General features: G+C 38.6%; 1 protein-coding gene across 4 annotated transcripts in view; it reads right to left on the reverse strand.

Annotated features, from left to right (window-relative positions):
* The window catches only part of LOC134527771 (uncharacterized), a 263,429-nt gene that overhangs the window by 132,562 nt on the left and 117,278 nt on the right, over positions 1-13,589 (reverse strand). For all 4 annotated transcript variants that reach the window (XM_063360703.1, XM_063360704.1, XM_063360705.1 and 1 more), the window contains exons 15-16: positions 10,189-10,287; positions 8,147-8,351 (exon numbers count right to left, since the gene is read on the reverse strand). In XM_063360703.1, the coding sequence (XP_063216773.1) occupies positions 8,147-8,351; positions 10,189-10,287 (304 nt within the window). The remainder of the gene's footprint in view (positions 1-8,146; positions 8,352-10,188; positions 10,288-13,589) is intronic.

The raw sequence follows: 13,589 nt of genomic DNA on the forward strand, positions 1-13,589 counted from the left end.
GATCCAAGATGGTCGTCGGGGTCAAGGTCAAAGGTCAAGGTCACATCCTGATAGAGGCTTAACTGAGGCTTCAGTTAAGGATGCTTAAGCCTCTATCAGGACATTTCTAGCCGTTGGGATTTTTGAGGAATAAAACGGGTAATTTATTCTTAAAACGGGAAATTTTGAGTCATTTTGAGTCATTTTTGAGGAATTTTGAGGAATTTTTGCCGCCGTGACGTCACAAATCCAATATGGTGGAGCCGGCTCTCGGCTCCACACCCTGAACCCTGCGCTCGGACCGTCATTCCTATACTACTCCTATATCAGAAAAAATGTATAAATTATTCGATTCTGGAACATATTTGTCACTCAACACTGATTAATTATTATTATGCACATTGCGTTTACTCAGTTTCTAAATCAATTTCTGTGGGAATAGTGTGTTAGATTTTTTGTGATATGTCCTATATATTATGTGTATAAATTAAATATATTATTAGGTTAGCTTTCATAAGGTAAGACTAGGTAACACATTATTCAAAGAAATATGGAAGCTGTAATTTATACTGACCAACTATTGTTAAACAGCATGGTGGGTAAGGGCTTCAGCAATAAATTTGTACGGTTTTCATTGAATTTTAAAAGTTATAAATTAAAACCAAAAGAGGTGGAACTGATTTTTTTTTTTTTAAGTTTCTATATTTTAACAAATTTTTTAACTTTTAGTAATAAATAATTGTTTCCTTAAGTCAGATATCACACATATATATATTTTTAAATACTACAAACTAGTGTCTATAAACAGTAGCCTATTATTACAGTTGTCATTTCCATAAATTAATTTTGTACTAAAAACCATTAAATTTTTGGGATAAATGAACTGTAGCAGCCATTCTCTATTAACTTCAAGCATTCCACTCAATTATGTACAGCGATTTAAAAAAAACTATAATTCGCAAACTAAACGATAAGAAATGGTCACGGTCTAAGACCTGTTCCTCTCTGCCCCTGTGATGGTAGCATTTTACATCATACAAAGAAGAACCTTTTTAACGTTGTAAGTAAAAGTAAACATTTTAACGAACACCTAAGAGGATGAACGAGAGGCAACCTTACACTTATGGAGTCCTAGGTGAATGTATTTTCATGAGGTTTTTTTTTTTTTTGAATAAAAATATTCCTCCATGATTTTTAGGACTGTAATTTGACCATTAAACTGTCTTGTGTTACTCTCATTTTGTAACATTTAGAATATAATATACAATATAGGATTTAATTATAATTTCAAATATAAAAGTTTATGTAATAATATTAAATTTTGTTTGAGAGACATGTTTATAACTTCTTTAGTGTGCACACTTCGAAATCATTTCAAAGTTCTTGTATACCTTTTATACAATGTTACGAATGCGGGAGACAAGGACGCGATGCGCGCCAGATACCCAGGCGCCTGGCGGGTCCGCACGGCCACTGACGTCACGCGCGCATACCTTTGGGAAATTAGGGCTGCCGGGCCTCGCACCTCACCCCCTCCAACTTTTGATCACGCCATCCTTCCTTGGCGCTGTATCTCTTAGCAACCTGGCAATTCCGCGAGCCACTGTGCTGAGTAGTTTTAATGAAGTAATGCTATTCTGGATGCTTCGAGCGAAGGGTCGACCCGGGATGACGTGACACATCACAACCACTCCAGTCGGTTCCAGAATGGCTGCCAAGGGTATAAAAGCGGTGACGCCGACCTCGCGGGAGTTCCGAAAGTTCCAACAGGCGAGTGGAGTTAAATGCGAGTCCGGCGAGGACGAGATGCGAGCAACATGATGCGGAGCGATGGGACCATGCGAATGCGACTGAGTGGCGCGAGACGGTGTGTGTGGACAGGTGCCTGGTAAGGGGCGAACCACTGTTAAACCTAGCTCTAGTGAGGAACTTGTGTGAACTTTGGACTGGACAGATATTTAGTGATTAATGAACATACATTTTTAAGTTTGACTGAATTGTGATCAGACATTAAGTATAGTGATTTAATTAGTTATTTAATGATTACCAGTAAATAAATTGAATAAAAATTAATTGGGCTATTCTTAAAAATTCGCTTTTCCCACTCGTAACATTTGGTATCAGAAGTGGGTTAGCCCTAATTTAATTATTTACGAATATTTATTAGTGAATTAAAAATATTAAAGAAATTTAAAAATATTGGTTGTCTGTAAAGTCGGTTTACGGACGATACTTTAACGTGACAACATCATAACAAAACATTGATGAAATGATTGATCCAGAAGAAAAGGAAATATCATATTCGGCCTGAGACTGAGCCGTAATAGGTTTTTGCAATCAAACCATTTAGGCATTAAAAATATTATATTCTTTGAGGAAGAATTTTTTTTTAATTTTTCAATCTTTTGCATGATAAAATCTACCTCTGTATACTTTTATGAATAAAATTGAATCATTTTTATTGAATTATCACTATTTTGTATGGATACAAAGGAGTGAAATGAAATGTTCAATTGAATTAATAAATTTACTTTTATTTGCATTCATTAATTCAAATATATTTATTACTTTTGAAATGTTGCGTGCGCCATATTTATTTTTACAAGTACAAAAAAAATTCAGCAGCTGCCGGGTTTCGAACCGACAACCTTAATTTAAGAGTTGGGTACGCTAACCACACGCCCACGAGGCCATACCAAGATAGCTTAGTTTAAAATGTTATATATATAAACTTTGTTCTCGGTAGGGGTATAATATTAACACGGTTTTATAACAAATACGCATCCCAAATACACCAAACTTATTTATAATGTGTTACGATATTTTTTAAAACATTGTGCAAAAGATCCCGGGTGTAATTTGAATTATTATGTGAAACTGTAAAACACCATTGTTGGTTCAAAACGTATTTGAATTTTCAACATTACTTTTAAATAACCGTACCGATTGTGCTAAAAATCGGTGGACGATCGTTAAATGACATAATATTAATAATTCAAACGACGAAAATATGATTGAAAAGTCAAATCGATGGTTGTTCCAATCGAGTGGAAGAGAGATGCCACGCATGCGTACAATGAGCATGAAGAGAGATGCCACGCATGCGTACAATGAGCAAACAGAACACATCCGTAGTGGGACATCCGTAGTGGGACACTTTTTCGTGCGTGCAGCCGGCGTTCATCGATTTATTAGACGTTGTCACGTCAAAAACAAACATCAGAATTTTGATTTTCGAGATTAAAATTAGTGTCGGAACTGTAGTTAGTTTTGAGTAAAAGTTTAGGTTACTTCAAAGGTAAAACTACGGTTCAGTAATAGGCAGTAGTGATAGTGATACCCAGATGGTATATGTGGATCCGGAATATGGCGGCCGAAGAACTTAAGGACAGGTTTTTTTTTGGCTGAAATGAAGAATGAAATAAGGGGTTTGAAAAGTGGCCAAGAGTAGATGAAGAATTAAATTGATGATAGCCAAGAAGATGTGAAGAATGAAATTTATGATAGTCAAGAAGAGATGAAGAATAAAATTGGTAATAGCCAAGAAGAAATGAAGAGTGAAATAAAGAATTGCCGAGCAAAGATGAAGCATGTATGCCATGCAGACTGAAATGAATGATATGAAGAGGAGTCAGGAAGATATGTGTAATGAACTCGTTGCAGCTTAAGAAGAAATGAAGAGGGTCAGGAAGAAATTGGAGGCAAATTGGTAGCTGCTCAAGAGGAATTAAGGAAGAAGATGAATGAAAACAGTATTCCGTTGGAAGGAAAAGTTCAGTGTTTGGAACAGCATATGGCCCAACAGGAGCAACACCTAGCAGAACATGAACTGATGGCACAATAGCTAGCTTAACTCGAGCAGGCCACCGAACAGCGAGTAGCAGCTGTAACTAAATAACGCCGACGAATTATCAAGGAAGCTGCAGCGCTACAAAATGGAATTCTTCCGGAGAAGTGAAGGTGCAAGAAACTGCAAACGCCCACCAAAAATTCATGCCACCCACCTTCGATGGACAATCTTCATGGATGGTGTACAGAAGACAGTTCGAGGCTGATGCAGAAGTAAATGGTTGGGGCGAGAAAGAGAAAGCTAAAGAACTTTTACTGGCCCTGCGTGGATCTCCGCTGCTTCAGATCATACCAGTTCCAGAGCAGGACTATTCTGTACTAGTAGAAGCTCTTGAGCTAAGGCATGGTAACCGACACATGGGCGTGGTGTATAGAACAGCCCTGAGAACACACCAACAGCGATCTTCAGAAACACTCTAGGAATTCGAAGCTGACACTGAGCGGCTCATGCACCTTGTCTATCCAGAAGCTCCTGCAGAGTTCTGACAGCAGCTAGCCACAAGTGTGTTTATATACAGAATCAGAAATGCGGAGATTCAGCAAACTCTTTGTATGGCCCTCCACAAAAATCTCCGTAATGCTTTTGTTCATACCCTGAAAATGTAAATTATGAGCATCAGAGCGAAGCAGGCTGTTATAGAACATCACCGCAAAATGAATGGCAGCTCGAGTACTAACAAGGACATTGTAATTAAAAAAGCTGTTGAATGGTTCACAGTTTCGAAGAACAAGAGGATGCCTATGGTGCTTCGTTTGCAAAGAATTAGGACACATCCAGCGCGACTGCCCGAATCGGGGTACGAAATCGAAGGAAGAAGGACAAAGATGTGACTATGTGATTAAGGAGGGTGACAATTGGCAGCTTCAAGGAGCAAAAAGTCTCCACAATGTTCTGTGTGCCAAGGACAAGGGCATGTTCAGTGGAAATGCCCGAAATGGGAATGTGGCCAGCGGGGTTGTCTGATGAAAAAGGAGGGGCCACGACAAAAAGTGCATAATGGCGATGTCCATAGCAATCGCAAAGCGGATATATGGCCTCGAAGAGTCGGAGGACAGCCGCAATGTTACATCTGCCAAGAGTGGGCAATATCCAGTACAATTGCCAAATGTTTAAGATAGCTTCACAGAATGGACAACAACAGCACAGTGTTATCTGTTCAGGACGAACAGGTTTAAGGAGGGAGCAATGTTACGAAAGTGGGAGACAGGGTTGCGACGCGCGCCAGTTATATTCGCTACTGGCGATCCTGCTTGGTCACTGATGTTAAATGCAAACCTTCGGAAATTAAAACAGCCTGGCCTCGTCACCTCTCTGCTCCCGCGCCCTCCTTCGTAGGTGCTGCTATCTATCCCTTATAGACCTAGGAATTCCGCGGGCCATTGCACTGAGTGGCATGAATGATGTGATGATGATATGGATGCATCAGGCATCGGGTTGACCCAGGATGACGTGACACGTCACAACCACTCCAGTCGCTTCCAGAAAGATTTCCAAAGGTATTAAAGCAAGAGTTTCTCTGAGGAAGTCAAGGTGAAAGGCGCTGCAAACGGCCATCCAAAATTCAAGCCACTTATCTTCGATGGCCAGTCTTCGTGGACGGTGTGCAGAAGATATTTCGAGGCAGCTGCTGAAGTGAATGGATGGGGCGAGGAGGAAAAGGCTACAGCACTCGTCTTGCCTTGCGAGGATCTCCATTCGAGCTGTTGCAGACCATACAAGTTCCAGACCAGAAAAACTATAGAGTACCATTAGAAGTCCCTGAGCTGAGGTATAGCGATCGACACATGGGCGAGGTATTCAGAACAGCCCTGAAGACATGTGAAGAGCGATCTTCAGAAACTACAGGAACTTCAGTTCATAAACTAACTTAATTCTAGAATAACTAAATTTGTAATATTATTTTACTACTATTAAATTTTAGTTAAATGTCTGTATGCAAAATATATTAATTAAGGCTAACCCAGTTCTGACACCAAAATTTTACGATTTGGGAAATGGGTTTGTAAGGTTAAACCAATTTAGCTTTATACAGTTATATTAAGTACTAATATTTACTTTACTTATTAAATAATCACACTTAAACATGTTTGATCACAAATCACTCGCACTTAAAAATTTATGTTCACAAAACACTAAATGTCTGTCAAGTTCCACAGTTCACACTCCTCACTGGAGCTAGGATCTACAGTGGTTCGCCCCTTATCTCGCGCCTGTTCACACACACAGTCTCGCGCCACTCAGTCTCACACGCACGATCCCGTCGCTCCGCGACACGCCGCTCTCAATGAGGAGGAGGGGGGGGGGGATGTCTCTCACCCTCTTCGCCGATCTGGCACTTCACTCTCGCTCTCCTCTGAACTATCCGAACTGGCGCGGAGGCTGGCGTCGCCCTTTCATATACTAGTGGGCCGTATTTCCAGAAAGGACGGAAGTGGCTATGATGTGTCACGTCATCCTGAGCCAACCCAACGCCCGAAACATCTAGAATAGCTCGAAGTAACGTACTCCAAGCGCGGTGGCCTCCTTTGTAAGCCCGCAGAATTCCCAGGCCTCTTGAAGGGTCAGTAAAAATAGCCCGAGGTGGGGCGCAGAATTGGTATTGGAAAGGGGGGGGGGGGGTTGTGAGGACCATTGTATTCCGGCAAGGCATGCGCAACATGCCTTACATCATTGGCAGTCGCGTCACCACATAGCCTGGCTGACACACCGCTACCAACCCAACTTCTAGCACGGTCATAACAATATTATTTTGGACCATGTGAGTTTTTAAGTTCTGTACTTTCAACTTATCAACAATATTCGTTTTATTTTTTTCAGGTTCATGAAAATGGTCACAATTTGAGTTAAAGGAAGCAGTAAATTGCTGGTGAGCATATTATGCCCCAGACATGGTCACCACTTGACTGTAACGAGCAAGACGCTTTTTTATGCACTGAATACACTATACTTAAAAATTCCCTGTTGATTTTATTCCAGTTCCACCTAAAATTGCACGTAAGCTTCAAGCCAATTTGTCATTGACTTGAATTATCGTGAAACATCAAGCATACTTAAAACTTAGATTTTACCATTAAGACTGAGATTTGTTTTGTGTAAGCTTTCCAAATTCACTGTTCTCTGCATCTAGAAGCTTTTAAAAGGTTTCTATAGGCGTGCCTTGGCAGGCTTGCTGCAAACTTGACACGGTTAAACTAGTTAGCTTGAATCAAGCTTGCTGCAAGATAACGTACTTGGCCATACCACACTTGCTGAAAACTTGATGTCGTTTCATAGCAAACGTGAATCAAGCTGTTTTTTTGCTATCTTAGACAGCACATTGATGCTCTTATCATCGAGCATGGTAAACTGTGGTCACGCCACCGTGCTGCACTCTATTTATTATCCGCAGCTGAAAACAATAGCACCATGTATCTTGCAATTCCGATTGATGGAAATCAAGATTATCTTTCTTGCTTGTTGCATATGTTACAAATTTTTTAAAATAATGTTGGGCTTAAAGTATTTGTGACAGCGACGTCATTGGCGCATGGACTTAAAACCAAAGTTCACTGAAACTGAAGGAGTTATTTGCTCGGCATTTCGGAAACAATTTATAAACCAAATTCCGTATTACCGGATGGTACTCGAATTCGTGTGTCTTGCCGCTGCGACATGCCTCGCATGTAACGATGACATGCTCATGATGCTTCATGGTCACTCATAGATACTCGAGTTCAAGCTTAGGTAATGACTCGAAGTTATTATGGGCTTGTCGCTTACGTAAGTGACTTCCATCACTTCATTTATAATCTTGGAGAGTTTACCGACTAAACCGCTTACGACTCGGAGCTGAGCCGCATAATGCAAAATCCACCATTTTCTTAAGTTTTATAACCCACATCACTTTTTAACTAAACTAGTTTTGAACAATGCTATTGACTACGAGCAAGGCAGCTCCTCTCACTAAAGAATCAGTCTCAGCGCTATGTTGATTATTTAAATTTTATTTTTATCTTTGTTTTTATCGATATTAATTGACTGTAATCTTATCACGATGGTACTCTTTCATTTTATGTTTCATCTGAAATGTTAAGAAAAAATCGTTAAATATTATTTAATAGTTGTAGCTACAGAGTCACAAGTTTCAAAATTATAATTTTTATTACATTTACTTGCTCACCGAACAAAAATTGCAAGAGAGCTACCGGAAAAAAAATAAAAATTATATGAGTTTATAGTAATAAAGAAAAAACGAAAGAACCAATGTGTCATGTAAGAGCCAGCCAAACACCATCAAACAGTGTCGTGATTTTGGAATTAATGTAGTGAGTGTTAAACCTCCGGTGATTGGTGTCGAGGTGGATGCAGTCCCCACGCGCTGGTCCTGCTGAGGTAGAGCCTCTCTCACATGGATGATGGGCTTTGTGACGTCCTTGTAGTCAATCTTCACCAGCTCTTTGGCCCTGATGGCTGCCCGGCGGGTCTTGGCCACTATCACTCCTACTGGTTGCCCGTGGTACAGCACGGCGCCACTGCAGAACAACTAGCCACGGCAATCACAAAACACATGAAGACACTGTCAAAGTTAACAAGCCTAAGAAGTTGTTGCTGTGATTTGTCACCATCGCTCATACATGTTGCCTGTGGAACAGCAAGAACTAGACACAACAATCAAACTTTAAGACAAGCATGGCACTCGCTTCCCATCGAAAGTATCCAGTGTTCAAGTCAAGATACAAGAGACTTGCAATGGTGTATATGTAACATTACACGCTTACAATGAAAGTTATCCAGTATTTGAGTTAAACTTCAATATTTTCATATTTTAATAGCAATCACATCACTCGCTTCCCATTTACTAGTTATTTAAGATAAATTACGGAAGATATACATTGGGGCATTCGTCAGATTGCTCACTCCCCACGCATGTTACCATTCGTTTGGATTTCTGATGATGTCAATCCCTAATCTTCACATTTAGGTAAAATGGCTCTCTTTTCCCCTGGTTTTTGGGACTATCTCACTGATACTTCCATACACTTGGACATTGTTCTACGTACATTGTGTGACGGGTGACTGTGTCTTACACATACACAGAAATTGTCAGAATTTTACCGACAAACTTCGGCTGCAAGTACAGCTCGAAAAAAATAAGTTCAAAACATACGCACGACATATGGTACCAAGTTATTTCCGATGCTGATTTACGCTTTTGAAATTAGAGCTAATATTTTAGTTAATAGATCACTGAGCATATTGATTGTGTTTAATTAAATAAAGTTCTACAACTTTTTGCTGTCGTAAAATGATTTCATTAAAATAATTTGGGGTTAACTCCATTATTTTCCATACATTTTTTCTGACGTGTTGTTACCCCTTATTATTTAAAATAAATAATTTTATGGCAGCAACGAGTTTTTTGTAGTTTGAAAAATTGTTTTAGATAATTACTATGATTTAGTTTCAAAGCAGGAGCTAACTATTGGAAAACTGTAATGTCTTGGCAATAGTCGCCATCAACTCACGCCAAAATTCCAACCTGCTCTGCTCTAATTGGCTGTTGCACCATGGGTCAGTAAGACAAACAAAATAAATTCATCACCTTCCATGCACGCGGCATTTTTCCCATGTACACGACCGTACTATAAGGAGTTGTGAATCAAGAGTTCGAAATCATAGCGGTCAAATCATGTGCACACTACCCATGTTCTATGTTCTTTTTTTTTTTAAATTGTGAATATACATTTACACTGTTATTTTGCTTAGCAGCAGCAGTACCAACAAAAATAGGGTGGCTATCAGTGTATATGAGACCATTGTTTCACGGCACTTTCATCTATTTCATTGTAATATGTTTAATTCAGCAACTGATTTTACGAAATTGAACATTTTACAATCGTAGATTCAAACTGAACAGGTTTTACAAGTGCTAATTGTGCTTGTGCTAGTTCTTCAATGCTCGTTTTTGATAGGCTGGTTTACCGTTAGCAAACCGTAGCTAAAGTACGGCCGATTCGAGTCGTAAAGCTGCAAAAAAATTAACAGTAGGTAAAATAAAATATATGATATCATTATTTTGGTAAGTGAACGGCAATACAAATTGATTGTGTGACATGTTACATGTGTAATGTAATTGAACACCTATCCTAATGAACACGAAAAAATAAACAAAATAATTTTGATTGAATCGCATTGTGAACAATCGATCCCCATGTAACCTGTCAAGCACTTTAAATCAAGTAATTTATTTTTATATGGCCACTTAAACATATTCACTTAAACTAGTTTAGCCGTGCAGTGTAACTGTGCTCCAAACTACATGAAAAAATTATATCCTGCTTTTCACTTATAGTTCAGGTGATAATAAAAAATGATCTTACCTCTTCGTTCTCAAAGGTGATAAGTGTGGGATTTGGTATTGCGTTGTTTCGGCCTGGGATGTCTTTTGCGCTATAAAAGGCCACTACATCAGAAACTTTCTGCAAAAAAAATCAGAATAATAAAACCTGGGTGCATTGCCAAACATGAAACATGTTAGACGTGAAACTTTACGGATAGAATTATATTTGTAAATTACTCCTTGTTTCGTTGTGTGTTAAGATAAAATTATAGCACACACTATGGTGAAGCTTTGTAATCTGATATCAGTTAGTTAGGCACCTATCAGTATTTTTGATAACTGTCTTTAATCCGATTTGGTAACTGTCTAAGTACATTAACAATATTGACTAAAATTTATAACTACTAATATTGCACATAAAAAATTTAATAGAAATATTTCTGCTGTGTATTTATCGATACAACTGCACACTGTAAATTACTTCAGCAAAATAGGTTCGGTGAAATAAACCAATTATTTTGATTTATAATTATTATATTTGTTCCAAATTAACTGAAGGAAAAACATACATAATGCTAATAACATAAAACTGTAACATACACATAACCCTTATATTACACAGCACTATATATAGAACAAATACACAACCAAAAATGAAAGGAAAAATAATTTATTCAAAATTATTATATTTAATCATCAAAATAGAATCCTCACGTAAACTTGGTTCTAACTAAAGCGTCGCCAGTACTGTGAACAAAAACTCTAACAATGTTCATGATTCTGTAGAAATTCGTTTGGAATACTTATTCTTAAAATATATTTGTAAGTTATGATAAATTATAAATGTCCAGCGTAATTCAGATAGAGAGACGTGTTACCCTAACTCAAACTCTGGACTTGGAAACACAATATTTTAGTTCGTATATTTTACGTGTATTAAAAAAAATATATGTCACAGCGTCGGAATACTTAAAACCATGCCTTAGATGATCATACGATTCACATGTGCAGTTCACTTCTGGCTTATTTCGTAGAAAACTCTCTTCTGCACTGCGCCACTAATATCCTTAACTATTGGAATTATTTTAGTTTTATTATGATTTCAAATAAAGTTAAAAAAATTAAAGTAATAAAATTTTAAACATAAATTATCGGGCCTTAATAGCATAAAAGTAATCGTCATATGTTGTATAATATTAAACATAGACAAACATACAGGGCATGATTTACATAAAGAGCATTGCTTAATTTATTGTCATTAAAAAATTAAAAATCTCAAATTCGGCAGATGTCTATGGCATATCTAACAAAATAAAAAAACTTGCTGGACATCACATTGCTAAGCCGTTATCACTATTAATTAATGAGGTTTTTATGGAAGGTATTGTACCAGATTGTTTCAAAAAAGCAAAAATACTACCTGTCCATTAAAAAGGAAATACACTACAGGCAGCAAACTATAGGCCCATTAGCTTATTACCAATTTTTTGCCAAAATTTTCGAAAAAGTGCTCTATAATAGACTATCATCCTTTTTCACGGGCTGTAAAATTCTGAACAGTAATCAATACGGCTTCCAAAAACACAATTTTTTTTGTGATTTGTCTAAAGCTTTTGATATTGTTAATACTGCTAATATTATAAACGCGAAAGTTTGTAAGTATTGATGGATGGATGTTTGTTGCTCTTTCACGTAAAAACTACTGAATGGATTTGAATGAAATTTGGCCTACAGCTAGCTTATAACCTGGATTAACATATAGACCCCATATTAATATGAAATTCCATCCCTAAGGGAGTGAAAAAGTGATAATTTCATTTTATAACAGAAAAAATCATAGGTCATAGACATACAAATAGTGAGCGAGTGTCATTTCTCTATGTCTGACACACGATCATGATGATGATGATGATGATGAAAATACTACATTTGCCACCTGGTTGGAATATTTTCTATAGAATCCAACTACTACTAAAAATTCTCGCAGTTGTTTGACATTTTAGGGGCTAGAGAAATTTTGAATGATCTTGATTTTTTCAGGTAATGTTTTGATACTAGTAGCAGTAGGCATGAGAATGTGGCCTAAGAAAGGTAGCTCCTCTCTGCAAAACTCTGATTTCCGTATCTTGACAATCATTCCAGCTTCTGTTAGTTTATATAACACCATGTGAATATGGTTCACATGTTGACGATGTAATTAAAATGTCATCAACATATGATCGTGCGAATGCCTGGCATTCTGGACCCAATGTGGCTGCTAGACATCGCGAAGTTCAGGCACAAGATCTAGACATTCAGTGGCTCCATTAAAGTATTTCACAGGTATAGGGTAGGTTTTCCTAACAAATTGTTCGTTTTCTTTCATGGCAATTTTTGCCTGATTAAAATTATTGTAACCTGGTTTTTCGCTTAAAGTATCTCTATGGTGGCACAGTAATGTTGTAACCTGCTACCCCGTGCCGGGGCGGGCAGCCCACATCCGTCCCTACCAGGACAGCCAGTTACAATCATTCTGTTTGAACCCAGCTGACTTTGACTTCACCATGGCTAGTCGTGTAGACACGGTAGAGACGCAAAACTAAAATTAAACACTTGATTATGAGTTGAGTAGATTATTGCAGGGTTCATACTAATTACTTCGTAAGCAAAGATTTAAATTTATTCTGGCACATAAAAAAAAATAATACACTTAATACTGACAAGTGGCATTTTAGACATAAAAATTACAATCCTTACGTGACGCCCGGCCGTAGCGATCACATTACCTACAACATCAGGGCCTTGCCTTAGTATAAGTCTAAGTCCGTACTTGAGGGCCGGAAGGGGGGGGGGGGAAGTCCACACCAAAGCTTGCACACCGTCCCAAACCAACTTCTTCTTTCACCAATAACAAATTAAAGTTTTACTTACAATAATTCTCACCGTGTAGTAGAAATTTACCAAAACTGTAGCGCTTCCGGGTACCCGGGGTGTAGACTCGGCGTAGGTGACACATGTAGCACAGTCAAATGGCAGCGGTCTTCGCACTTCGGGGCGAGGTGCATTAACACTCGCGACTCACGAGAAGTTAAAGGTCGCTTACGGTAAATACGTTGCCGTTCCTTCCAAATAATAAAAAAAATCAGCCGATGCATGCCGTGGCAACGATGGCTCCGCGTAGCACTCTCCATGGTTAACAGTTCACAACGACCGTGTGGGTCGCGTCCCTACTCCCGTGCACGGAGCTACACCGACACCCCATATTCACAGCTGTTCCGTGGTCGGTCTACGCCCGCAAGCCACTGTCTCCCCCAGAGTCCAAACAGTCTCTCCCCTGCATACGTCACACACCTGTGACGTCATCCACCTCCCTCCACTAATTCCCCTCTTTCATAGGTGGACAAGTCCATTCAACAGAGGTAAATGGCCGCACGGAAAACCAAAATCTTTAATTAATTTTGT

Source organism: Bacillus rossius, chromosome 1, assembly GCF_032445375.1.
Source record: "Bacillus rossius redtenbacheri isolate Brsri chromosome 1, Brsri_v3, whole genome shotgun sequence".
In the NCBI taxonomy this organism is placed as follows: Eukaryota; Metazoa; Arthropoda; class Insecta; order Phasmatodea; family Bacillidae; genus Bacillus; species Bacillus rossius.